Below are 26824 nucleotides of genomic sequence, written 5' to 3' on the forward strand. Positions count from 1 at the left end.
TATGAAAACTAGACTGGCACAAAGTTCAGCTAAAACAGTCCAAATAGAATTAGCCTTTCTATCTGAAACTTGAAAAGGGAAACTATTTGGTAATGCACTTCTTCCTCTATTCTTTTGTTTTCCTTTCCTTCCAAATATACACAGCCTTAGGATAGTATAAATATACACAGTGAACTTTATTGTAAAATAATTGCAACACTTTATTGGTACAACACTTTCACCAGAAGAGTTATTAAACACTACAAGCAAACAAACTCTTGCTACCCGAAATTACTGACTCTGGGAGCTCCCAGCTACCCACTCAGACAACACAGGCTAAAACCCCTCAATACTAGTTCATGAAAGCAGAACTGGAGTGTTTTCTTCATTTTTCCTCTTGAAGAAAATCTATTCTGCAGTGGACTGGGAGGGAAACATCTCAAGCTTACAGCAGCCAGAAAGTTCTGCTACACCTGACTGCAGGCACACTGAGTGGTGGCGTGCCTGCCCTCACAGCTCCAGGGCTCTGCCCTGCTCACAGGGAGATGTGGGTAAAAGCAGAGTGGCAGTAACACTCTGTGCTGGGCTCCTTTGGGAAGTCTAGTGCCTGCACAGCACAGTTTCCAGAGGTTTCTTTAAAACAAAATAAAAGCCTACCAGCTACTAAAATAATTTCTTTGTTCTATGGTGCATATGGTGGAGGCTTTTCTCCAGGCAAGCAGTAAGTTGGTGTGTAGAGGGCTGGAGCATTCGGGGGAAGACCATAGCTGGAGCTGGACTGAGATGGAGGCTGAGTTTCTTCTGATAAGGAAATGTCAGTAGATGATGTTCCTGGAAAATTGCTGGCAGGCTGTATCAGACAAGGAAAAATAACTTCTTCAGTAAAGGATTACAACCCCATTGCAGCTTTGTGTTGTTTGCCATGTGTTACATATAAGCCCCACGATTAAATTTCTCATACATTGCAGCACAACATTGACTTCAGTTCTAAAGCACCTGCTTATGTGTAGCAATGATGGTGTCTAGTGAAACAAGAGATTCCATCTGTAACCCAAGTAATTTTTAATAGACATTGTGCAGACAGCTAGGCAATACAGCAGAACAGGAATTTCTGCAGGAAAAGATGCTTGGCTTCCTGGGTGAGGCACAGCACCTGACTGACTGATTAGGTTATGTGTAGCTGCTCCTTTCCAGGCCTCACTGTGAAATTTAAATTACCTCAGATGTAATTAATCTCAGTTATAATACTTGCATAATTATTTGCCAAATGCAGATCCCTCTTAAGAGAAAATTTTACAGGTGGACACGTGTCTCCCTCTTTGGCAGTCAGCTATGATGGGGATTTGCCTGAAAAAGGCACAATAAATAAACAGAGCTTGGGAAGTGGCCCATTTTCAGGAACAAGCAGGGTTCATGAAAACAAGAATGCATGCAGGGAATAATATTCTGGATAAAATCCTACTACTGCTTTAAATCAAGTTTTGTCACTAATTTCAAGAGGGTGAGGATTTTACTCCTTCTCTCATATGCCAGCATGCACCAGGCTATGGCCTTCAGCTGAAGACTTGGGCTCAGCTCCCCTCAGGTTCAGACTTTTAAGTGACCTTAAAGTGCCTGAAATTTAAAAACAAGATAAAGTAATCATGACATTTTTTTCAAGGAAAATGAAAAATCTGGGCAAGTGATGTTCCCTGCTGCTAAAAAAAATTAATAGCCACAATCTAGAAGGCCAGGGCCAGGGCAGGCCCTTGGATAATGACATTCCAGAGCTGTCCAGGGCTGGCAGACCCCATGCCAAGGTGTTTGCTTCCTCCATGGGGCTCCATGTGAGCAAGGGCTGCTGCCCTGGGTCAAACCCTCCTGGCAAGGAGAATGTTGTCCTGCATTTGTACCACACAGTGACTTAGTGAGTGAGAATGGGGACATCCCAGTGGGAAGGCTCGTTTATGCCCTTTAACTCTCTGAGGCAGTGCAGGTACACTGACAGACCTGCTAGATACATCACCTCCAAAATTAGGTGTTGTGGTTCTGGATTGGCTTGGGGTTTTATTTATTTTGGAGTAGTTGCTTCCCTCCCCTCTCAATCTGCAACCACTGCTTCCATCTGTTTGCCTGGAATTGTTTCTGCAGTGAGTTCTTTAGCAGGAAAAACTGGCAAAACCCATAACTGCTGTCATCACCACCAGTCCCTGCCCAGCTAATCAGGACCATTACCTGCCCAGCTGGCTGGCCTGTTACCAAGACTAGTTGTGGCTGAACTGTACCAGTAAGGGATGTATTATTTTGTTGGCACATGTCACAGTAAACAAAAGAAATGCTGGATGCATCCTTTTAAAATGCACTCTTGCTATCACCATTTCTTTTTGCCATTTTATTTAGAGATTATTTTATATTTATATTTATAGATTTATTTTATAGACTTTGCCTCTCTGGCAAGCATTTATTCAGTGAGATACTGGTTTCAGGACCAGGAATAAATGTCGTATATCTTTAACCTGAGATAATTCACAGGTGACTCTAAAGGGTAGATGAGCTCAGTCAAGGTCTTCTGCTCTGTGGACTGCTAAAACTTAAATTCAGTTTCCCACATCTAAGTGTACAGCCCTTTTGGGATGCCATGGGATATCCCAGATGTCTCTCTGCATGACCTGGGGACAATGGGACCTGAACCTGGACCCTCTCAGAGTAGCAGCAGGCGTCAGGTGGCTACTTGATCTCATTATCAGGCAGTACTAGATCCCTACATGCCAACAGCCCCTGTGTTCAGCCAGATGAATCCCAGACCCAGACTGGGATTAAGGACTACAACCATCTGAGCAGGGCTTGTGAGAGTCTGAATCCAGCAGCTTGAAGCTCTTAGATGGAACATGAAGACCTCGGACCTCCAGCTCCATGGATTCAGCCCACAGCTCCCAAGAAATGGAAGCAGATAACAGTTAAGCTTCTGGCTGTTCCTAATCATTCCTGCTTCCCTCATTCACAATTTGTACCTCTGAATAAGTTTATTATGATTTTTTAAAATTCATACACTGATGCAGAAATTACTTCTCTCCAAACTGCAACATAATGAGTTCATACATACAGGGAGATGGCTTGCTTTGACTTTTTTCCCCAGGAATAGAGTTAAGTTTTCCCATTGTTTCTTAGTAACCATCCCAGTGGATTCCAGTGTTTCTTACTAACATCTCCTGACTTGGGGACAGCTGGTGGTGTCTGCCTCTGAATGTTGTGAAAGTGAAGGAAGATAAAGGAACACACTTATTTGAAAAAGTAGAAATCTAAGAAAATAACAGTGTTTATTTTGGAGTGCAGATAAGAATTTGGGGTAAATGCAATGTATTTCTGTTTCTCAGTGGACACAGGACTGAACAGTCACTATGGATCCTCATGACTACTCACATGAATCTTTTCAGCTTAATTTCATGTGTTTCTACCCCCTTCTCTCTCTAGTCTTGGATATGCTAGCCTCATCAGCAGGTGAGAGTCCAAAGGACAGCCAGAGAAATCCTGAGGTCTGAGAAGAGACCAGAAAACTAGGCACAGACTAAGTCATCCCACAGGCAAACCTGGGAGCTGGGATCCTGTGCAGAGGACCTGCCTCTGCAGAGTTTGTACTGAGTAGCAGCCAATGCTTTTCTGATGGTGTGAGAAGGTGTGTGCCCGTCCTGTACCTGAAGAGGCAGTGGGTAGGACGGATAGGTAGAAATTGTTGCTGCAGAGGGGCAGAACCCAGCGTAGGTCAGGATCTGCTGGGCAGGATTGTACAAGATCTGAGGAGGAGGTGCAGCACTGAAGGCAATTTGGGACAGAGGTACCTGTTGAGCACACAAGATAACAATTTATCAGTCCAGTGTAGAGGAGGCTGGAGCAGGAGCTGCTCCTAACACAAGCAACAAGACATTTTAACAACTTTCTATTTTCCAACACAATACCAGTAGTACAAAAAACCAGCAGACAGAATGAGAGGAGGGTGTATCCGGAATGAATTTTCTGAGTAAAAATACACAGCTATTTTAATCTTCTTCCCTTGGAAAAAGGCTGCTGGTGCTTCCCTAGCAACAGTTACAGAAGCTCTGGCAGGACTCCAGATCCAAGACACCCTGAACTGCACAGTGTACAGCTTTGGCTGCCTCTTCTTATTCATCCAGCACCAAACACCAAGTCCTTCACCAGTTGCTGCAGGCTCCTTCCAATAGTAACAATCTGATGCCCTCAAGACTTTTTTTTCTCTGCTTTCCTACACAGATTTACCTAGATCTCCCTTTCCAGACCAGCTGCTCCTCTTTCACAGCTCACTCTCACTTGGGAAATGGAGTTCACTGCTGGCTCTCCAGCATCACTCACAATGTGCTTACCTCATTCCTACTGCAGAAAATCCTTCTCTCATGGCTTTATTGGCATGTCTTTTAATTACAAGGCAAAATGAAGTTTGAATGAAGAAGTAACAGCTCACATTAAAACAGCTAAAAAATCTTGGTCAGGAAGAAAGATCAAAACCTGAATGTGAAAGAGGGTTTGTGTTAAACTCTAAAACCCTGTGCCCTGTGCTATATAACAATTTGTGAAGGACAGCAGAGCAACAGAGCTCTGTGAAATATTTTCATGAGATAAATCCAGTGGTTTCTTTTATTTCCTTTGTTTTTGTTAGCAGATTCCTCCACATGAGAGAATGGAATTTTCACTGAAATAATAAAATATGGTAGTTGCCAGACAAATGCTGAAAGCAGCAGCTAGGATTTTTTTTTCACTTCCTTTCAAATTTATCAGTGGGAGATATAAACTACTGCACCCTCTGGAGACACTGTGAGATCTCTCTGTGATTGAGAAAGAAGTATAATAATTGTGTTTGTACATGGAAAACATCATCTAGGTCACTCATGTACCACATAAGGTTACTGAAAAATCTAGGCTTTAGTTTCCTGGGGAAATCTGGCATTTCAGGAGCTGGCATGGAGAAAGGCTGGGATCAAAACAGAGAGCTTATTTCATGAGAGAAGGCAAGTCTCTTATCTTCAAGGCACCCTCCTCAAAACGCTCTCATCTGCAAGGTACTCACCTTTCTACCTGCCCTGCTGGGTGGATAAGGTGGGGAGACATGAAAAGACACTGCCTCAGGAGCAGGGAGGAGCAGGTAACCTGCTTGCTTCAGACCCAAAGGTTTGGGGCCAGTGCACAGTGCGCCCTTCCTCCCTCAGAAGAGGGACAAAATCAGATCCCTCTGACATAAATGAGTCAAGAAACTTTACCCACAGATGTGAAATATAGATGCCTATTCTGCATCTGTCACCAAATTTCTGGTGTGGTCTCTTTGGATGCTGCTGTGTGACCCCCTTTGGCTTCTTCTCTTAAGAACCTCTCTCAGTCCTCTCACATTCCATCACCCCACAGAGCAATGCTCTCTAATTGCTAAGGATGAACATCTCAACAGTCCTAGAAGACAAATTTGGGGAGTCATCCACACCACACCTACTAATTCCAAGCACCTTATAATCATCCTATCTGGTCTCAGCCCAGGGCCAGCAACAATTTGTGGTTCCTGAAGCTGGTTGGATGCTTTTATCAAGTATTCCAGTAACTCTGTGTTAAATTACTCACCTAAAATACAGGGGTGGGTTGAGACATTCTAAACTGCATCAACACCCAAGTCAAAGAGATAAGGAGCTATGAACTAGCCAGGGAGTGCTTACAGTGCCAGCTCACTGGCCTCACACAGACCTGCCAGAGCATTTATGTCTGAGCTCCAGCTTCTTTTCACATCACCTGTAGCTGCATGAGTGCTAAGACATAAACCCATGGCAAGTAGCTCAGTAATTAGGGGCTCATTTTGCTTTCCTTTTTAGAGCAGGGTGAAGGAAGAGTAGAGGGGATAAAGCAATGCCATTTAATCTGTTGAGATTCCTTTAAGGACTGCAAGAAGGAGACTAATTAACAAATTTTAAAAGGCATCCCCTTCCCGCCCCCCCATTCTCCCCTCAGGACTATCAGTAGTTCAGATTAATGCAGCCCTAAACTTAGGGCAGGCAGATTCCTTGGCAAGGTGTGTCAGAAAAACATCCAGAAGTCATCAAATGAACACCAGGACAGAGAAGGGAGCTTCTAGATTAACTCCTCATCAGCAAGTGAAATTTTCTATGTAATTTTCTATGTAATTCTTTACCTGCAACTTCTGTAAGAAATAATCACATTATGTTATCATTTTGGGTATCTCAACTACATCTCTTGATGTAATATCTTGATCAGGTTTTTTTGTTAGAGGTGACTTTAAGGTAACTGCCTCCATGTCCTATATCCTAGCATGCTGTAGATCTTAAAAGGCTATCAGGGGAGTGTGCCAGGGTCTGCAGGGAATTTGTCACAAGGAAGAAAAGCCGAAATAACCAAAACAACACTTTTTTTTCCTGTCCAGGAAATATGATGGGTTTAAAGGAAAGGGCACTGTTTTGCAAACTCTCCCCTTTGTAACGTGGTTTGGCTGCCAGCATTCCCCAGAGATAAACATGATGTTTTTTGTTTGACTAGTCAGCCTGGCCTTGTGTTTTCTGGAAGTCAATCCCAAAGCAATGCTGTGAGGCATTTCAGGGGGCTTTGCAGTTCTCCCTGCAAAATGCCAGTGACCATTTATGTGAGAAGGTGACATCTTAAAGCAAAGTAAATAGTTCTCTCACATACTTTAAAGGGTTTTGGGTTTTTTTTCTCTTTTTATTTCGGTCCCATGCCCCTTTCCTTTCCTCTTCTACTTGATGTTTTCTTGGCCCCTGTCTTCCCCCAAGAATTACTCCTTTTGTAAGGAAAGGGAGCAGCAGATTAGCAAATTATTTCTGGTACTAACTCAAAAGAACCCTGAGAAAGCACAGGCAGGAGCAAGGAGCGGTCATTGCATTTTGGATTGCTGCTTTAGTAAGACTTTCACAAGCATAGCTGAGGTAACTGACACAAACTCATCTTTCCCTTGAACTATGACATCCTTTTCCTGCTCACACTCAGTGGAGATATTGAACAGCTTATTCAGATGAGGTTTTTAGCTGGAGCCCTGACAGACTCACTGCAGCTAAGCCTGGGGTCAAGCTGCACATCCACTGCTGCTGTGATTTCCCTCCATAGTTTTATGCCACCCAGTCAGAGGACCCAGACCACGACCCAGGCTCTGCCTCTCAGCAAGGGAATGTGCAGGATCATGGAGACTGCAGTTCTCCCAGGAACATCTCCTTGGCTTGATGTTCCTCACGAGCAGTGCAGTGATGGCCCTGCAAAGCACAGAGCTGTATCAAAGCATCAGTCCAAATCTCATGTAAGCTTAGGTTTGAGCAAGACAGGTTAGGTGCACTCAGGCTGGCTCTCTGCATGCTTCCCACAGCTGCACTCACACCCATCTGCTAGGCAGGAGAAAACACTTAGCGGTACTAAGCTGCAGTGCTCTCCCAAAAACTTGCTGTAGATGAGAGCTGCCTTCACTCCACATGCAAGCTGCTCTTCCCCTCATTTCATGGTTGTTTCTGTTCCCCTTCTCCTCCTCTCACAGGGAGGGGATGAATTAAGATGGGAAAATTACTTCTACTCCCTTTGGGCAGCTGCAACTCTTCAGTAGCTGGCTGCAATCTGTTACCAATTCCTTGCAGGAGTCCCCTGCACAAAGGAGAGCTCAGCTGCACATTTCTTACATGCTGGACAGAGGAATATTTCCAAGAAACATTGCAACTCTTAACAAAGGTGAATTTCAAACAATTCATACGGTCCTGCTCTACTTTAAACATGGTTTTAAGCACCCAACACATTGTAGATATCCTGGGCATGCTTCCTAAGGAATGCTGGGTGGTCAGAGCTGTCAGACCTGACGGCCTCGAGTCTGACTGGGTCTTTGGCTCCGAGTGGGTGCAAGTTCTGAGCAGCCCCTTCCTGCCAGTCTGCTCCCCCTCCTGTCCTGATGTACATCTCAGCTCTCTTGCCTTCTCTTTCCTGCTCTCTTTCTCTTTTTTTTTCATCTTACCCATCTTTCCATTTTCTTCTCTGCAACAGTGACCAGACACATAATGGATCTAAGATGCCCTGTGCTGCTATCACACCTCCCTTTGGTTGCTGCATTTCACCTCCATCTCCATGCCTCTGCCCATTTAGTTCTACTGCTCTCCTGAGAGCCTAGCAAATCATGAGCCCCTGGCCTGGTCTTCGGGCATTGCTTTAGCAAACAGGGCCACTGACAGTGATGATCCCAGGAACAGCAACTTCACCCTTTAACGTGTCAGTAAGTCCAGTCGAATGAGTGGGCTTTACTCCCACCACACAGTCTCTTCTGAATGCTGTGATGCACATCAACACAACACGGTGGTGTGGCACAGGGAGTAGTTAGAAGGTGGCATTCCTTACTGAAACAAAAGAGGATGTTGAAGTGTCCTGAGCACACAACTGTTTAAATAAAAATTTAACTGGTATTTCAGAATTCATCCCCATTCTTAGGGAAAAGAACTACACAAGGCTGAGCAGTCACACGTAGGACTTGACTTTTACATGTTAGCTACAAACTAGCATCCTCAAACTCCATGCTGCCCCACACATTAGTGGCCACTCACATCAGGGATGAATTAGAAGGGAAAAAAATATGCCACTAAGGGAATTGCCAGCATTTGTTCACACTGTTGTGGTATTTTTCTTCCATTCATGTATTTGACCGGGCTTGACCCACTTAGCTGTGAACAGCTGGCAACAGCTTTGCCTAAAGGTATAAATCCATGAGAGAGGCTGAATCGATGACTCAAAACATTCCCCCATTTGTTGAGACCCCAAGGGGCTCAGCTGAACTGGAGGAGGTGAACTTTTGGGTGTGTAATGGCTAAACCTCTGATCTGATAAGACACAGGGTGAATGATGGGCAGTGAGATAGGAGCTGGATCCTGTGGAGATGGATTGTTCCCATTGTCATGCTAATTTGTGCTCTCTAGCACAAACCACTGGGTTGTGGGGATCCCCCTCCTCCCCCCGGGGAAAGTACCAGGGAATTCAGGACTTTTGCCTGTGACCTCAGCATCTTTGTCTCTGCAGATGGGACATAACTGACTCAACTGCTGCTGGGATGGGCAGCTGTGCTGTCTTAGAAGGTGTCAAGGATTCCCAAAGCACCCCATAATTTACATTATTATGTTAAGCTGTCCGCCTAGTGGGAGGTACCTGAGCATTCCCACCTGAACCAGAGTGAATATAGACCCACTAGATGCTATGTTCTGGGGATTTCTCTCCACCACCAGACAGATGTGATCAGTGACCACCACTTTGACCAAGACTGCGCAGCAACCAAGTCTTGTCTCTTGTGGGTGGTGAGATCCTCACACTCCTGTCCCCCCATTCTCTCTCTCTCTCTCTTCCTTTCTCCTTGTGATGTGGTTGCAGTTTCATATTGCTATGTTTTAATCTTGTATTACAATAGATAATAACCCCCAAAATGGCTCCATAGCTGTTTTCCTTTGCTACCAAACTGGTCTGTAACAAACCCTACATTGTTTATTTAAAAGCAGTGACATTTAGTGTTGTTTCATTCCAATCTGCTCCAAGGGAGCTATTAACAAGAACCTGGGTTATACTCTTGGTACCTTCTGCGGTGGCTCATAACATTCCAGACTCCCACAACACCCAGGAAACACATTTAAAGCATCTCCTTTGTACATTTATACTTCCTTGGTCTTAACTAATTTAATAATGCCAACAAGCAGAAAGCCCTCACATAAGGCAAAAGACTGTGGGCCTTACCATGTCTTTAAATGCCCCGAGAATAGCTGCTGTGATAATCCCCAGGAACAAGCCGATGATGTTGAGGACTGTGGAGGACCACAACAGTCTGTACAGGTGGAGCACGTCCTGACAGCTGCTCACACCAAGAAATTCATAGTAGCTGGAGGACTGGTCTGAACTGAAAGAGAATGCAGACAATGTCACTGCAGTGGGAATGGTTTCACACACAACACAGAGCACTACAGAATCTGACTCCTTCCTGCTGGCTTTCCTCTTTGGCAAAGTACTACACCCATGCTCCCACCAAAAACTGCTCAGAAGAACTGGAGAAAGCCCTGCTGAAAAACTGGCTCTGCTAAGGCCAGTATCAAAGGTAATCCAACTAATACCAACCCTAGTTTGGCAGAGTGGTGATGATTACCAGCATGGACCCTTTATTTTTTTGTTCAGCGTCTCTAAAGAGAGGCATAATCTTGGTATATGGAGGCTGCCCTTTCCATTTAGCTACCAGATAAAGCTTGCTTAGCTTTGCTTTTTTTCCAGCTCACCTAGAAATCTGCTGGCATCTCAAAAATTGGGGAAGGCAAGCTGCTTAAGCATTTATTCAGCTACAGGAAGGGAGATATTGCCAGCTAGCTACATTTGTTTATGGTGTCTGTGGTTCCAAATTAATGTAGCACAGTACAGTATAAAGATGTCTTTACACTCGGGTTTGTACGATCCAGAAATCTTTGTTCATATTTCTACACCACATTGGTTATTGTAAATCAGGCATGTGGTGAAGTTACACCTCACTGTCTTGCCAAAAGCCAGAAATATCCTACTGCAAAATTTGAAACCACAGGTTCCTGTAGTTCTTTCCAGTACCTGCCCTAATTTCAGCCCACTAATGAGCTCCTAGGGCAGCTATTTGAATTGGAAAGATTTTTTAAATGCCAAGCCTGTTTTTCCACTGTTAGGAAATTGCCAAATTGCCATCAGATTATGGTGGAAACCAGAAGTGGGCAGTCTGTGTTCACTCTTCTGTTCCCCCATCCCCAGTGCATGGGCCAGCATGTGCACGTGTGGTTAGGGAAAGCTCTGCAGAGCAGTCCACAACATTTCTGAGAAGAACCAAGCCAGGCACAGTAACTTCTGGAAATATCCAATCAATGGCTTCAGTTCATGGTTCTGGCACTGAAGAACCACTACTGTTGAGATCACCTGGGCCCTGCCATGAGCCCATCTTAACTACTAAACCTACAGCTTCAGCTGCCATGAGGCTGAGGAAATTTGATTTACAATCCTACCTTCATATCAGTCTATTCTATGGCTGATAACAAATCACTTTGTGGGCCTGTGCCTCCTCCTACTTCTCTCTAGCCAGGCTGTGAACTGGAATTGCCAAGTCTCCAGAGCAGCATGACTGCTTGTTTACCCTGGATTCGTCCATGCCAGTGCCATAAGATCTTGCTGTCCACTGTAGAATGTTGACAATAGCAGAACACACACATTTAATATATCATTGGATAACATCACAGCAGTGAACAGTCCCAAGTGTTTCAAACAAACTCAATGTCTTAGAAAAATGGCACTGAGGATCCCCATCTGAAAGGGAAATATGCCTGATCTCTCCTTGTGGTTACTTTAAGCAACTGTTTCAGTCACTTTTTTTGACAACTCCAGATACTTTCACCCCTTTAACTGCCCTGTTCTTTTCTGTGTTGAGTTGGGCTGTTTGGTTCAGTGTTAACGTGCAGGCATTAGCTGTGTACTACAGAAGGAAGCATTCTCACATATTGCATTGCAAATACAATGTTCCATCATCTGTCTGTCACAAAAAAGGTACCAAAATTCAGCAGTCTCTACCTTTCCCAAGACTCTACATAGGATTTTAATCAATTTCATAGACCATTCACTCTGTGTCTCCCATCTGCATAAATCACTTCCCTCTGGCCCCAAATGTTCTTTTACTTCTCTAGCTGGGATATCACCTGGCTAAAAGCTTTTTCATGCAGAAGCCTTGTGTAGAAGCTCGATTGTTCCCACCTTGTTTCCCTACACCTAAAATATTTGTGTCTGGCATCATACAAGCCAAGTCCTACAGAGGACTGGGGTTATTCAGGGCTGCTAGCATGTGAAGAGGAGGCAAAACCAAAATAAAATAGGTGTAGGAAGGAAGAAAGATGAGAAATATACAGGGGGGAAGAAGGAAAAGTGACTGTGGCTGAACTGTAGAGGGTTGCAGAGATTGCACCAGAGTGCATAGCAAAATGATATACAAGGGCAGGTAGAGATAAGACAAGGGAGAATGGTTTGAAACAAAACGAGGGAAGATTTAGATATTAGGAAGAAATTTCTCAGAGTGAGGGTGGTGAGACAGTGGAACAGATTGCCCAGAGAAATTGTGGATGTCCCATTAGTGGAAGTGTTCAAGGCCAGATTGGATGAGGCTCTGAGCAGCCTGGTCCAGTGGAAGGTATCCCAGCCCATGGCAGGGAAGTTGGAACCAGATGGTCTTGAAGGTCCCTTCCAACCCAAACCATTCTGTTATTTTATGACAGTGACATGTGCTAAGGGTGAGCCAAGCAGAAGATTCAGTAAATCTAATGGTAAAAATGCATTGCCAGACCAACAGTATATCTGAACAGGGATGTAACTGAGTGATCAGCTTTGATCACACAGCAAAAAAATTATGGGCATATTCAAAGAAAAAGAAACTGAAATAATATCAGCAGTAATGAACAACTCCTGACATACTTTGTGCTGGCATCAGGACTTCAGTTGCAGAGGAACTGGATTTCTCAGCACACAAGCTCCCTGTGTTACTTCTTCAGGCCCTACCAGTTACAAGTAAGGACAACCAACCAAGAATTTTTCAGAGGCCACAGAATGCACACAGGTACTTACTTCTCACAGTTGTACAGATCACAGCAATAGCATGTGTTACTCTTCACTTTCAGCTGGCACTTGCTGTTTAAGGTATGACATGTAACCTGCCAAAAAAGCAGAAACTTACTTTTATGCTCAATGTTTCAGGGTTGTGTGAATCATCCTACTGTACTGACCGCAAAAAAAAAAAAAAAAAAAAAAAGAAAAAAAAAAAAAAAAAAAAACCCAAAAAAAAAAAAACCAAAAAAAACCAAACCAAACCAAACCGTTTTTTTTTTTTTCCCTGAGAGTTTTACAACATGTGTTTAAAAAAAGATTGTCAAGTTGTATTACCAGTTGTGCAGAAAGATCCTGGGATTCCAAAATTCATGACTGGAAGCCAGAGGCAATCCCTGAGCTCACAGGAGTGAGTCTGAGGGAATTTTCGCTATGGAGCCCAGGGCTCCCAGGACCAGCCTGCAGCCAGGGCTGCCAGAGTTTTCAAGCACTTTGTTGCATTGCCTGGTGCTATTCTGCTGAGACTCAGAGTGTGCAGCCAGGAGACTCAGATCTCTACAGCTGTGACAAGCTGACTGTGGTCTGGAGAGATACACTACAGCAAACACTGGAGTGGATAAGAGAACGACTCTGTTATAGTGGGGAAATGGCAAGGGAGCCAATTTATCTGAACAGCTTCCAATAAATGGGAGCTCTCCCCTTTCAGTGAAACCCTCCTGAAGAAGGAAGTAATTATGGACAACAGCAAGAATAATCTTCAAACCCACAAACAGAATAATTCAGAAAAGACCCAAGCACTCCAGCAAATAAGTCCCATTTATTGCAGGCTCTCGAATTCAAAACTGGAAAGGTTTATTTATGTGAGGAGGAATTGCAGGGATGGACAGATGTTAGAACAATAAAGGCAGGCACACGTAAGCCACTCTCCATCCAGACACAAAATCATTTTAATGACTCCTTAAGTATGGTAAGCATTAATCACTTCTATTTGGCACTACAGACCAATTGAAATACTTTATATATAAGGTTTTGGAGCTGGTTTTTTTTTTTTTCCCTGAGAGTTTTAGCTTATTGACTTTGAAATCCTGGAGAGCTGTCAGGTTTTAAAAGCTAGCAGTCAGAAAATACATTATTTCTACAGCTTTTATTTGATATGAAAAAAATCTCTGTAACCACTGAGAACTATTTTATTCACAAAATGCAATTAAAATATATTATTGAATGGAAAACTCCTCATAGTGAAAAAGTAGAAGGAGCATGCATAGGAATACATGCCTGCTTTTGACAAGTTTATCAGACAGCTCTGGCTTAGCCACGAATGTGTTACTCGTTGGAATAGTCCACAAGAGATGTTAAACTAGATGTTTCTCATTTCCTAAGTCCTGGATCTGTGTATCCTTTTAGTATGAAAACTGCCACTGTTGATAAGCCTGTACTCCTCATGTGCTTGTTCCCAGAAAAAAGGAAAGCCTTAAGCACACACACTCAGCAACAGAGCAAGTTCATCTCACAACCGGTCTCCAACTTGCCACACTTGTCCTTAGCAGGATTTGATCAAGCAGTGGAAGATGGGTGACAAAACTAATGTCAGAAGAAGATTTAAATGATTCCTTGGAACTGCTTTGCTGCTCAGGACAAGGCTGTACCTGTGGTTAGTGTCTCATACAAATCAGCTCTTCTATCCCAAAATGGTAGGTTATAACAGGACAGTCTCAGTCTAGGATGCCATCTGGAAATGGAGCTCACAGTTTGATACAGACACATCCCACTTGTCACAAGGACATCTCACCCTGAGACAGGACCTTGTTTCACCACCATTGCTCTGCAGAAGAGGAGCACTTACTGACACTGACAGCTTAATCAAGGCAGTGACTGAACCATCCCACATGGCTACTTCTCAAAGCAGGTTGAAAACCAATCCTGGAGCACAGCCTGGAGCAAATCCCTCAGCCATTTTGTTGGATGCCCTATACTTTTGCATTCAGTGGATCTTCAGACTTTGGTTTTGACCTCCTGTATGCAGTGAAAATGGCCCAGGACCCACAGAGTTAAAACACCCTTTTCCCATCACATATGCATGATTGGGATAGGAGGGCTTTATAAGATGGAATGGGCTGCAAAGAAGTGGTTTGATCTGATGCATGGTTTGGGGACCACTTCTGATAGGAAATAAAAGTAGTTTTCTCTCTCCAAGCAATAATAAAGCCAGTCTGCCTGTTCTAATGGAGAAGGCTAGAAGTACAAAACAGGGAGATCAGCATGACCTTAAACATGTTTTTGGCTGCTTCTACACTATCAGACACATATTATTGGCCAAGGAAGTTACTGTAGTTATCTATTTTTATCACTGCATTTTTAAAACATGCATAGCACAAGACACTCCTTTTTAGGAGAGCAGTGAATAAACCAAAATAAACAAATTAGTGTGTGGTGTGAGCAAGGGTGGTGGAAACAGGCCGTTTGTGGGTGTTCTGCATGTCAAGACCTATTATTTCATTTCAGTGACCAGACACACAGCTTTTTCATGTCCTGGACATTTGTTTGTGATTTATTCTCTCCTCAACACCAACTGAAGATATGTTCTCTTGTAATGGTAATTGCCAGTAAATCAAATTCTTTCTGCTTTGAGCAAAGAGAACAGAAACAGGCAGACCAAATGAGCTAGAGATGGTTTACAGGTGAGAGATGTCAATCAAAAGGAAACTTGCAGTCAGTAAACAATCTGCTTTCCTAGTTAAATGTTTGCCTGGCATGCAGAGCATGTCCCCTGCTCACTACCTGGCAACCTCTGGAAAAGCAAAAGCTAAGTATAAATGCTATGAATTCTTAACTCTGAATTAGTATGCACTGACTCTAAATCAGTGAACAACCAGACAAGAATGTTATTACAAACTACCTACGCTTCTAAAAGATACGGGGTTTGGTTTTTTTCCAGAATAGAGGAAGGAGCTCTGGGTGGCCCAAGTTTAGACATTCCCAGAACCAGCAGAGCTGTGGAAAACCATCTGGCCAGAAGCCTGAAGCTGGGGTCACCTGCAAGGAATTGTGGTCAGTGGGGCACCAACCACATTCTCATTACAGGAATCAGAAGCATTTCTCAGGCCATGTCTGAGTCTGAGTGTGCATGCACACTTTAGAAGAGGAAGGAGTAAATCTTACAGGAAAGGGTGCTGTCACACTTAAGAACTTTGTCTGGGTCGGTCTTCTACATGAGATCAGTGAAATATTTTTGCCATACATTTTCTGGAATCGACAGCAGAATGCCCTAGCAGCAAGACTTAAGGAGTTGCTTAACCTGGTAGCATATTTTGCTAAGCTTTCTAGAAATATTAGTGGTACCATTCCCCATACACCTTTTGCTAGCCTTTGCAGGAATGGTGACAAAAAACTAAAAGTTATACCACTGTTTAGCTGTTCTCCATTTCGCTTTTCTACTCACTTCCACCAATTTACCACAATAATAAAATAGGAAAAGAAACTAAATCTGGACTTCTCAGGAAGCTGGCCATTTGGATATGGGCACTTTCCTGACCATGTTAATGTCATTGAGATAATAAAAATGCTGCATTCAAATACTAATGTTTTTGACCTATGCTGGATAAATACAGAGATTTGAAGTCTTCTGGATGATACGAATGGATTAATTTAGATATTTCCTATTCCACTTGGAGTCTATAAAAGCCTTCTTAGAGGAAGATGCCAATGTGACAAACACATTCCAGACAGTTATTCTACAGCATGGATGGACTAGGAATCATTCCAACCCCAGAGTAAAGTACTGGATACAAACACTGATGATGACTCAAAACTGCACTGACTAGTGATTTTAAATCATCAGAAGCTTGGACAAGCAGGGAGTAATTCGTAGGAGAAAAACAATGGCATTTCTATCTATCCATGATCTACATGCATGAACATGCTCTCAAACATCTCCCTTGCTCCTCTCCAGCACAGCAGAAATGAACACATGATGAGGTGAATTTGTTTACCTCAGTCTGGTAGGCATCATATAGGAATCCTATTCCACTTGAATAAAACTGGCATCTTTTGTTATACAGAGGTCTGGGTTCCTGTAAAGAGAAAAACAGCCAAAAAAGTGATTGGTTTGGAGGAAGTGGAAGGCACTATGTCCCATGTCCCCATGAAGATGCTTACAGCTCTGTGGAGCTGAAGCAATTGCAGTCACTTGGGTAAAAGGCCCACACCCCCTGTGTTGACTTTCTTTTTGGAATGGCTCTCCTCAGGGCTACATTTTCCATCCTCACTCCACCACTAAGCTATGTGAGTATCATCTATTTTTCTCTCAAAGACATCACCTCTGGCATTTAACCACTTGACGTCATTTAACCACACTCAACGTCAAATAGTACTGCTCGGACAATGGTCCAGTCATTCTTTTTTCTGTAACAGCTTCTTACCTAAGAACCAAGATCAATTTTGCAGGTTGTTTTCAAGATATGGGACTTTCTTTTTAAAGAATTTCAACAAAGTCCATGAAAACAAAGTAAAGTAGATAATAGTTTGAGTAATCCACTTATAATACACACCTCAAACCCCAGAAGTAAAAAAAAGAATAATGAAGAAATTGAGGCATAAAGGGAAAGCAATTTACATTGTTTGGTTTTGCCTTATTTTCCATTTATGCTATTGTAAAAGATGCATTCACTGCTCATATTTCATATTTTGCTTGTAACAGTTCCCACAAACTGATACAAAGGAAGAAAAAATGAAATATCCTCAGCCAGATGGAAAATGTGTGCTTCTGACCTTGGCAAACAGCCACTTTGAAGCCTGGAGGGTGCATACCAGGCTCAGTCAGTTTCAGGACTAGACCATATTTGTTTTGGGAGGATTTGACAACTTGAGTCCTCCGTGATCCAATATCTATCCCAAAGCAGTGTCGGAATTACTTATGTTTGAAAAAAAACCCAAACTTTTTCAACTTTCCATCACTTATCTAGTCCTGGTCTGTGCCTTCAAAGATGTGAAGAGCTGGGAGTGTGTGTCAGTCTGTTGGAAGGTAGGAGGGCTCTGCAGAGAGACCAGGAATGTTTGGATGGATGGGCAGAGTCCAATAAGTTTAACAAGTCCCAGTGCCGAGTCCTGCATTTTGGCCACAATAACCCCCTGCAGCAAGAAGGTGGTGGAGTCACCATCCCTGGATGTGTTTAAAAAAAGATTTGATGTGGCACTCAGTGCCATGGTTTAGTTGGGCTGTTAGGGCATGGGTTGGACTGATGATCTTGAAGGTCTCTTCCAACCTAGTGATTCTGTGATTCTGTGATTCTGTGATTCTGTGGAAGCACTCAAGTGCTCATTGATCCTCGGTAAGTCAGTCAGACCAGATCCAAGACAGAAGATGCAAACCCACTATCTGCCATCCCCTCTTTCCATGCCAACTTACAAGCAAAGGACTATTTCAGTTGTTAGCAGAAATCTTCACTGATTAACTTATACTGCATTTTAAAGCTTTAAAATCCATCCAGGAATAACCCAGATTTTGCATAAAGATCTGCACTACTTCAGCTCACAAGCAGAGTATTCTTTGCTTGTTGGATAATGAAGTGTGAACTGTATAAATCTGCTGATCCAAAATACATAATTAGTTAAAATGCAGAGCTAGGCAGGAATGCAGAGAGATCAATGAAAAAAGCCCTCCATCAGCTTGTTTGTCTTTCTGATTACTCCAGCGAACTTAAGCAAGTTTGGACACCAACTCTCTAGGGTTAAAGAAAGGTTAGCTTCCTGCATCCAAAAATATTTATTTATACTACACAAGTGTAAGGAAAAAAGCTTCAGTAAATCTTCTTCTCTAGAGGAAAAGCAAATACCACACGAACAGCATGCCATGTCTTGAACTAGGTCAACATTCTTCCACAGTCCTGGGAAAGCATTAGCCTTTAGCCATGACTTCCAGGGACAAATCTGGTTGGGAGGTCTAAGAGAATTGCAGTTCCTCTGCCAGAACAAGGAGCTGACAAGGAGAGGAGCTCTGCTGGACTTCATAGTTACAAACAAGGAAAGATTGCTCAGGGATGTGAAGGTCAAGGGCAGCCTTTTCCCTAATGTTATGAAATCTGGAAAGGATGAAGCATGATTCCCACTCTGGACTTGAAGAAAGGAGACTTTGGCTTACTCAGTGATATGTTTGGAAGAATCCTATGGGATACCATCCTGGAAAGCAATGAGGCCCAGGAAAGTGGGTTGATATTCAAGGTTCATCTCCTCCAAAATGAGAAACAGTTCATTCTCTCTAACAGGAAATCAAGCAAAGGCAGCATGAGGCCTGTGTGGACAAACAAGGAGTTCCAGATGTATCTCGGACATGAAAAGGAAGTCTACAAGAAGTGCAATAAAGGGGAAATCACCAGGGAGGAAAATAGAAAAATTATATGAGAATGCACGGATGGGGTATAAGAAAGCCAAAGCTCTCTTGGAATTCTGTCCAGCAAGGACAGGAAGAAGGGCTTCTATTGGGTGTATTAGCAGCAAAAGGGAAATCAGGAAAATATGTGCACATTACTGAATAAGGCAGACAACATAGTACAAAGACGTGGTAAAGATCAAAGTATTCAGTGCCTTCTTTGCCTTGGTCCACAGTGGAGACCTGTGGAAAAAATTGGCATAAGAAAGAATTACCCTTGCTAAAGGGGGATCAGTATACAGAACCTTTAAGCAGACTGGAGATACATCCTGTCTTCAAGGATGACAAGAAAGACAATCAAGGGAACTACACCCTGATGGGAAGGGATGGAGCAAATAATCTTGGAAACTATTTCCAAACATCTCAAGGACATGAAGGCAATTTGGAGTAGTCAGCATGGATTTACAAAGGGAGAGTCACGTCTGACCCACCTGTTGACCTTCTACAAGAATGTGACTAGCTTGGTGGATGAGTAGAGCCTCTTGCTCACCTGCTTCTGGATCTTTATCTTCACTAATCCCTCTGGCAGTCTCTCATTCTCACAAACAAGCTGATTAAATAAGGGCTAATTAACTGGAGAGTGAGGCGGACTGAAAGCTGGCAGAACTGCTGAGGTCATCGTGCTGGGAGCAGTGACATGAAGTCCAGCTGGAGGTGACTTGATAGTTGTCTACCCCTAGGGTCCGTGCTAGGACAATATTGTGTAGGACCTCAATTACTGAACTGGGTGATGGGTAGAGTGCAGCCTCTGCTAGCTGGCGGATGATACAAAACTGGGATGAGTGGCTGAAACACCACAGGACAGTGTCATTATTCAGAGAGACCTGGGCTGGAGAACTGACCCACAGGAACCTCAACAAGTACAGTACAGGAAAATGTCAAATCCTGCACGTGGGGAGGAATAATCCCATGCACCAGAAAAGAGTGGGGCCTGACTGTCTGGAGAGCAGCTTTACAGAGGGTCCTGGTGGGTAGCAAGTTAAACATGAGCCGGCAATGTGTCCTTGTGGCAAGAAAAGCCAGCAGTATTCATGACTGCATTACAAAGAGCACCACCAGCAGGCTCAGGAAGGTGATCCCTCCTCTTAACACTGGTGAGACACATCTGGAATACTGGGTAAAGCGCTGGGCTCCCCAGTATGATAGAGGCCACAGACATGGTCTGTGAATTAACAGACTGGAGTATCTGTCACAAGAGAAGCAGAGTTGGGACTGTTCAGCCTAGAGAAGAGAAGGTTCCCATGTACCTTATCAATATGGATCAATACTTGATGGGGAAGTTAAGAAGATGGAGCCACATTTCTCTCAGTAATGTCCAGAAAAATGACAAGATGCAGTGGGCACAAACTGAAATATGGGAAATTCCATTTAAACATAGGAAGAACCTTTTTTTATTCTGTGGGTGATTAAACACTGGAACGAGTTTCCCAGAGTGGTTGTGGAGTCTCCATCCTTGGAGATGCTCAAACTGGACACAGTTCTGAGCCACCTGTGCTAGGTGACACTTCTCTAAGCACAGGTGGTTGGATTAGAAATCTCCAGAGGTTCTGCCCAGTCTCAGCAACTCTGATTCTGTGAAGAGGGTCAGAGTCTATGTCAGGCTATGAGCAGACTAATAAGTTCTCTCAAAGTATCATAGGTTATGAGTTTAGCACCTGGAGACATGCTCCCTGGCCTTACCTTTGGGTCATTCACATCTTACTACAGGTTGTTGATGAGTGACACCACCACATCACACTATGAGGCTGAGTCTGACCCTGAATGCTAAGATACTCCCCTCAGACACCTCTGTCTATTCTTAAAGGCAGTGAGAGAGCTGTCTAGTCTCCCTCCATTAAATACAGAAAGATCCTCACTTTTGACCCTGATCTCTTGGCTTACACAGTTTTTCTACCTCTTACACTTTCTTCCTCTTAAAAAATAAATTGGTCCTTTTATTGGTTTGGTTTTCAATGGAGAAGACAAGCACACTTTTCACCCAAGTGTGCTTGTGACTGGAGGCAACACTGTTCTCTGAGGAAAGAGGTGATTGATTAATCCATACCAGCTATTATGGCTTGATATTGCTGTGCAGCAAAGGGTGAGAGCTGTGACTTGGAAGCAACCACAGTGAATACATTTATTACATTTGCTTGCACAATCATGGCAAACGAATACCTTCCTTCGTGCACCTAATTTTGAACAGCAAGCCTGCTGCACTAGTACAGCCAGTCTTCTGCATTCAGTCCATTCTCTAAATGCACCCCCATGTGCAATGAAATAAATGAGTGATGATCAAGTGTACAAAAATAACAAAGATTAGATAGCATTGGCCTTGTCCAGACACCTACAGAATTTAACACCTAAAGCACACAGCTTTTAAGTAAAGGCACCCTGGAGATGCCAAAAGGTTGCATTGGTAAAAGCTTCCATTTTCGTGCTACAGACGTGCTGTGGTCTGTCTGTCTGCTAAGGTATTTATATGAATAAGGCACCACACAGATATTAAAAAGTGCTTAAAAGTTATCCAACAGTAGGTAACACCACATAAGTGGACTTTATAGGCGTGTCTCTTACCAAAGGCAAATGAGGCATACTTTAAAGCTATAAAAGTTTTCCTGACAGACTGGTCTTAAAATACCTCACATTGCTCACAACAGACTGTGCATGAATATGCATATACCTACCAGTCCTTGATTCTTCTTGATTCTACTGCTCACAGCAATAGTGGTTGAGACAGCTACTTTTAAATACTATATATGTGTGTGTATGTACATATACATTTCATCTATTAAGAGTAACTCTAAAGTATATAGCAACAATATTCTTTTTAATTTAGTATCATTTGATACCAAGAACTTCCTCAACCACTATTATTGAGACAGAGCCATGCAATACCTCTCACTAATGTGTAATATTAATATATAATAAATAATGCATTCCTTTTCTCTGCCTCTTTGAGTAAGTCCCTTTCAGTGGAAATGGGCAGATGGGAAATTTCTGCTGGTTAAAGCTCTGCTGATACACACAGAGGACAAAATATGTAGGCTGATAAAGAAAGGAAGAATTCTCTACAAAAATGTAGTTGTTGGGTTTGTTTATTTATTGATGCAAAAGGAAAATGGGCAGGTTTTATTCAATCCTTCTGAGCACTGGAAAAGATTGTTTCTTAGCTAACTACATTTGAGTGTGTTTGTGTATACTGAGCAGGTACAGTCAGAACGCCATCCAAGCTAAGTTTAGAAAATTTTCAGATGTGTCAAAAAACCCCCAAAACCCAGGACACCCAGTACTTCCCTTCAATTTCGGACAAATCAGAACTGCTCAGCCTTGAACCCTACACGGCAAACTAGTTTCCTCTTCTTGAATTTTTAATTTCAGTAGTTTTCTAGTATGTATACTAAAACCTGAGAGTGACAGTCAGACAAGCTTTATGCTAAGGAAGAGAAGATTTGGTCCAAATATAGAGGGTTTTGGTTTGGCTGATTGCTTTATTTTAAGAGCACACAACAGAAACCCCACATTCTCTTTGATGGTAGGAGCATTGCAGTACATTTTTTGTGTAAGAAAAGTATTCTTTTAACAGTATCTGTGGTGGATTTGATAAAATGCCTGTGGGGAGGTTGAAGGGCTCTAGGTTGAGGTATGGAAAGAAGCTTTTTCTATGTCAGTTTTTGTTTCCTTGGAGAACAGATATATTTTGGATAACATAGGGAAAATTCCATCTTCCTTATGTGTAAGCTTACTTTCAGAAAATGGAGATATAGCTTAAACTGTATTGACTGAAATGTATGCCATACTTTGCAAAACACGGCAAATAATTTATTGAAATAATCATACAGTGAGGGCTCTTTTTTTCCAATTACAGTATTTATTTATTCTTAGCTGCCATAGCTGCATCAAGAGAGGTGTAGATTGATCAGTGCCAGGGAATGTTCCCAAGGCTGAAACTCGAGCATCAAGCCCATTAAATTATTAGAACTGTGCTTGCTGGTGATGGCTTTGGCCTGGGCAAACTATCACTCTTCCAAAATATTTTCTGGGCATGGTTTGTAAATTAGTATGGGCCAAGAACCATTCCCAGCAAGTAATTTGGACATTGCCATTTATATTTCAAGAGACTTTGAGAGTGAGGACGTGGGCTTCACTATGCCAGATGGCCTGGGGAGCAAGGAACCATCCTGGTCACATGAAAGAGATGAATACAGATAAAATTGAGGGGTCCAAAACCAGAATAATGTTTTCAGTGTCTCACTAGCGTCAAGTTTTAATTCTCTGTTTTTGGTTGTTTTCATCTACAGCAAAGCTAGCAATGAATAGGAGAGGGATAGCTGCCAAGATTTTTCAAGTTTAATCCTAAAAACAAACTGAAACATCACCCTTCAGTGCCAGCTCAGCCTTGTGCCAACAGCTGGGTGTTCTGGAGATTATCATTCCCTTCAAGATCACACTCTCTGCTAACTTCCTCAAAACAGGCATGCAAATATGAACAAATAGAAGTTATTAGTAATTAGCTTTGATGCTTCTCTGGAGGGCTAGATGGAGCACAGGTATCTGTGTCTGCCCCACACTGGCTGACAGCACACGGCACACAGGAGCATACAAACCTGAGAGCTTTCAGACCAAAGATAAAGAAGCTCCTAAAAGAGGGGGCCAGCACATTAGGAGCCTGGGAAAGCAGGCAGACTGGATCACTGTCTGGGGGCCCAAGCTAAAGTTGGTTGGATCCTACCCTGTACAAACAATGAGAGGAAATGCTACAGGTCTTTTGTAATTCCTGTCTCTCTCTGACCAAGGGCTATTTCTCCATCTTTTTCAACAGCATTCCCAATGAGAAGGGTTTCTCCTGAGGAAGACTGCTAGAAAATCCTAGGCATTCACAGGATTAATAATAATATTAATAAATAATTGCTTTCAATCACAAACAAATGAAATATGTCAATTTAAAAAAAAATTAATGAACAGTTGCCATATTAGCTCTGGTGAGTTTGATATTAGGAACTTCTGAGTCCAAGGCCAGTATCATCAACACTGCAGTGAGGGGGCATAGCATTGAAGAACAAAACATTTTATAGCTTAGTTTGCTCCCCAGCCTTGTGACTCCCACATAGAGCACATGACCATACCCCTCCAGAATCAGAAACAAGGGTGGGTTTTTTTCAAAAGTGTTTTGGGCTTTTATTTACTGGCAGATAAACCTGCAATTCAGTTTTCAGTTTGTAATTTCTGAAGCAGAAATGGCTTTCAGAGAACAATTTATCTTGCAGAATTTCACTGTTATATGGAAAAATAAGAAACAATACCCCCTGAAATCTCCAAGTCCATATTTCCAATTATTGAACCCACAACTGCCAGAAAAGGAAGTAATTAAAATAACAATTTTAAAACTGCTAGTTTCCTAAAGATCTTCTCTTGTGTAGTAAAAAAATCTTTAACTACCTGGTAGTCCAACAGAATGCCTTATTCAAAATTCCCGAGACATGAAATTTTTGTATACATATAGTTACATACAGTTTGTTTGGTAAACTATTTGTTTACATATAGTCATTAACGTAGTATTCCTCACATGCCTCATTAAAACTTATTTCTGTAACTAATACCATTATTTTCAAACCTCTCTATTTCAGACAGCAGCTGGACAGAGGAAGAGAGGGGTCATTGCTCACTGTGTGCCAGGAGCCTCTGGGCAGGACAGATCATGTGCTCCCACAGGAAATGTTGCCTCCTTGGACAGGCCAGTGGCTGCCCACCACCACCATGGGGCTCAGAGGGCTTCTCTTCCCTCCCTTCAATATCTGGGACAGCTCTTATGGAAGTGCCAGGCATCAGCTCCTGCCCTCTTCCAGGATGTGATCTTACAGTCAGTGCCAGGGATTCTAAAGAGGCTGCCATTGCATATCCATCTCTCTTATTCTCAAAGAAATTCAACCCACAAAATAAATTGGCTGGCATTTGGCTGGCAGATATCTGGAATGCTGTGGTTGCTATAAAACCTCAGGTTTAAAAACCACTGTGACCCTGAAAGGAAGTCCAGGTGCTAGAAAATAAAATTATGGACATCATGGAGAGATGATTGAAAGACAGAAATTGTAAAACAAAAACAAACAAACAATTTATTTTTTTTAATTAAGGAAGTTGGGAAAGTACAGTTATGGTCGGAAAATTAAATGTACTACAGGATTTGGCAATATTAAGTTTACATTGAACTTGATCATCTTAAAGGTCTTTTCCAACCTAAATCATTCTACCATTCTATGATAATCCCTTCCTATTTCACCTTTTGGCCACGCAATAAGACAGTTTTCTGGAATTATTAACATAGCCACCAAGATCATAATCAGCTTTTGCATCCAAATGTGTCAGTTCAGTTTCACTTCATCAAGTGGGCCTCCAGGCCTTTCCATTTCTTCATTTCAGCCGTTCTCCTCTTCTGTGATACCAGTGATTGTTCCCTACTTTTTCTGATGTTTTGCACTCTTGCTACCATCACGTTGACTATTGACAAGGGAAGTCCTAGGCTGTCAGGGTGTGCACAAGGCATGCTGGGTGGGATTTGGAAGGGGGAGTGCTAAAAAAAAAGTGAGCCATTTCTGGATTCCCACAGTCCTGTTTGAGTGCAGCAGCCCAGCCCCAAGGCCATGCTACTGCCAAGGGCTGCAATGGACCATCAGGAACAGAATCTTATCAAATTTCTGGGTATTTTTTTCAAAATTTATCCAAAAATTAGGAAAGCATATTAAAAAACTTTAAGGCCCAGAATTAGGTTTCCAAGTGTTCTATTTACCTAAGCTGCAGACACAGCTAGTATGTGTTAATTCAGCTTCTACACATATTGCCCATGCCTTAGGAGTCAAGGACTCCCAAGTGTACAGTTGATCAAACGCTTCAAAGCAAGGCAGACTGAGACAGAGACATGCTTCTGTCCGTGCCATACTGCTTCTGTAACTACTGCACTTTAGTGATCCCCTGGTGCAAATAATACATCCCTGTGTTGTTTAAGCACTTCAGAGGCAGCCGCCAGGGTATCTGGTTACATTCTTTGGGCGAGGTCACGCCATGAGAGCAATGCCACTGCAGACTGCAGACAGCACTTGCCCTTCTTGCGCTTCTACATCTGCCTTGCATGAATTTAAGAGCTAATCTTCTTCCAGAAATGCTGCACTCCAGGCTAGAGACCCTGCCTATTTTGTCTGCTATGCTGAAACGACCCAACTTCAGTGCTGAAAATAGGAAAAGCAGCTGGTGGGGCTTAAAACTTTACTCTCACAAACCAGATTTACTTCACGTTTCCAGAGGTTCTTTTTAGAATTTCTATTTAATCTGAAAGACTGGATTGTACCAAATCCTCTTCTCTTAATATTTGGTAGCAGCACATACTCATTTCAGGTCTTTCAAATCAGTAAATATTCAGAATACCTGTAAACTGTCATGGCTGAAAAACACACATATGCTTGTGTCTCACTTTATATTTCCTCACAGATTTTTTTAAATTTATACTTTGTAGTGGTAGCCTTAGTCTTACTCTTTATTTTGGTGAGGTTTGTGCTCTTGTAGTACTGCTACAGTCAAATGAAAAGCCTCCAGATGCTGGAGCTGCCCCATTGTTGGACAATGGGCACAGAGAGAATACTTCCTGATGTGGACTGACAGGTGTGTTCTCAGATGGATACAGATCTATTACGAGAGGTTAAGACCTCTTCAAACAGGTGATTTTCTCTCATTGACTTTTGGCCACACTCTCCTTGGCACGAAGGTGGGAGGAAAGGCCTGTCAGCCCTCACAAGCGGATGGAGTGCAGTGGAACAGGAAAAAGAAATGGGAGCTGACTCCCCTGCACATTCCCAAGGAGGTTCAGTG

General features: G+C 42.7%; 1 protein-coding gene across 1 annotated transcript in view; it reads right to left on the bottom strand.

Annotated features, from left to right (window-relative positions):
• Positions 1–345: 345 nt before the first annotated feature.
• The window catches only part of TMEM255B (transmembrane protein 255B), a 66303-nt gene continuing 39824 nt past the window's right edge, over positions 346–26824 (bottom strand). The window contains exons 5-9 of the mRNA XM_041465745.1: positions 16554–16634; positions 12586–12671; positions 9715–9874; positions 3651–3794; positions 346–829 (exon numbers count right to left, since the gene is read on the bottom strand). Coding sequence (XP_041321679.1) covers positions 662–829; positions 3651–3794; positions 9715–9874; positions 12586–12671; positions 16554–16634 — 639 coding nt within the window. The 3' untranslated portion in view covers positions 346–661. The remainder of the gene's footprint in view (positions 830–3650; positions 3795–9714; positions 9875–12585; positions 12672–16553; positions 16635–26824) is intronic.

The sequence above is a fragment of the Pyrgilauda ruficollis genome, unplaced genomic scaffold (genome assembly GCF_017590135.1).
Source record: "Pyrgilauda ruficollis isolate IOZ18807 unplaced genomic scaffold, ASM1759013v1 scaffold190, whole genome shotgun sequence".
Classification (NCBI taxonomy): domain Eukaryota; kingdom Metazoa; phylum Chordata; class Aves; order Passeriformes; family Passeridae; genus Pyrgilauda; species Pyrgilauda ruficollis.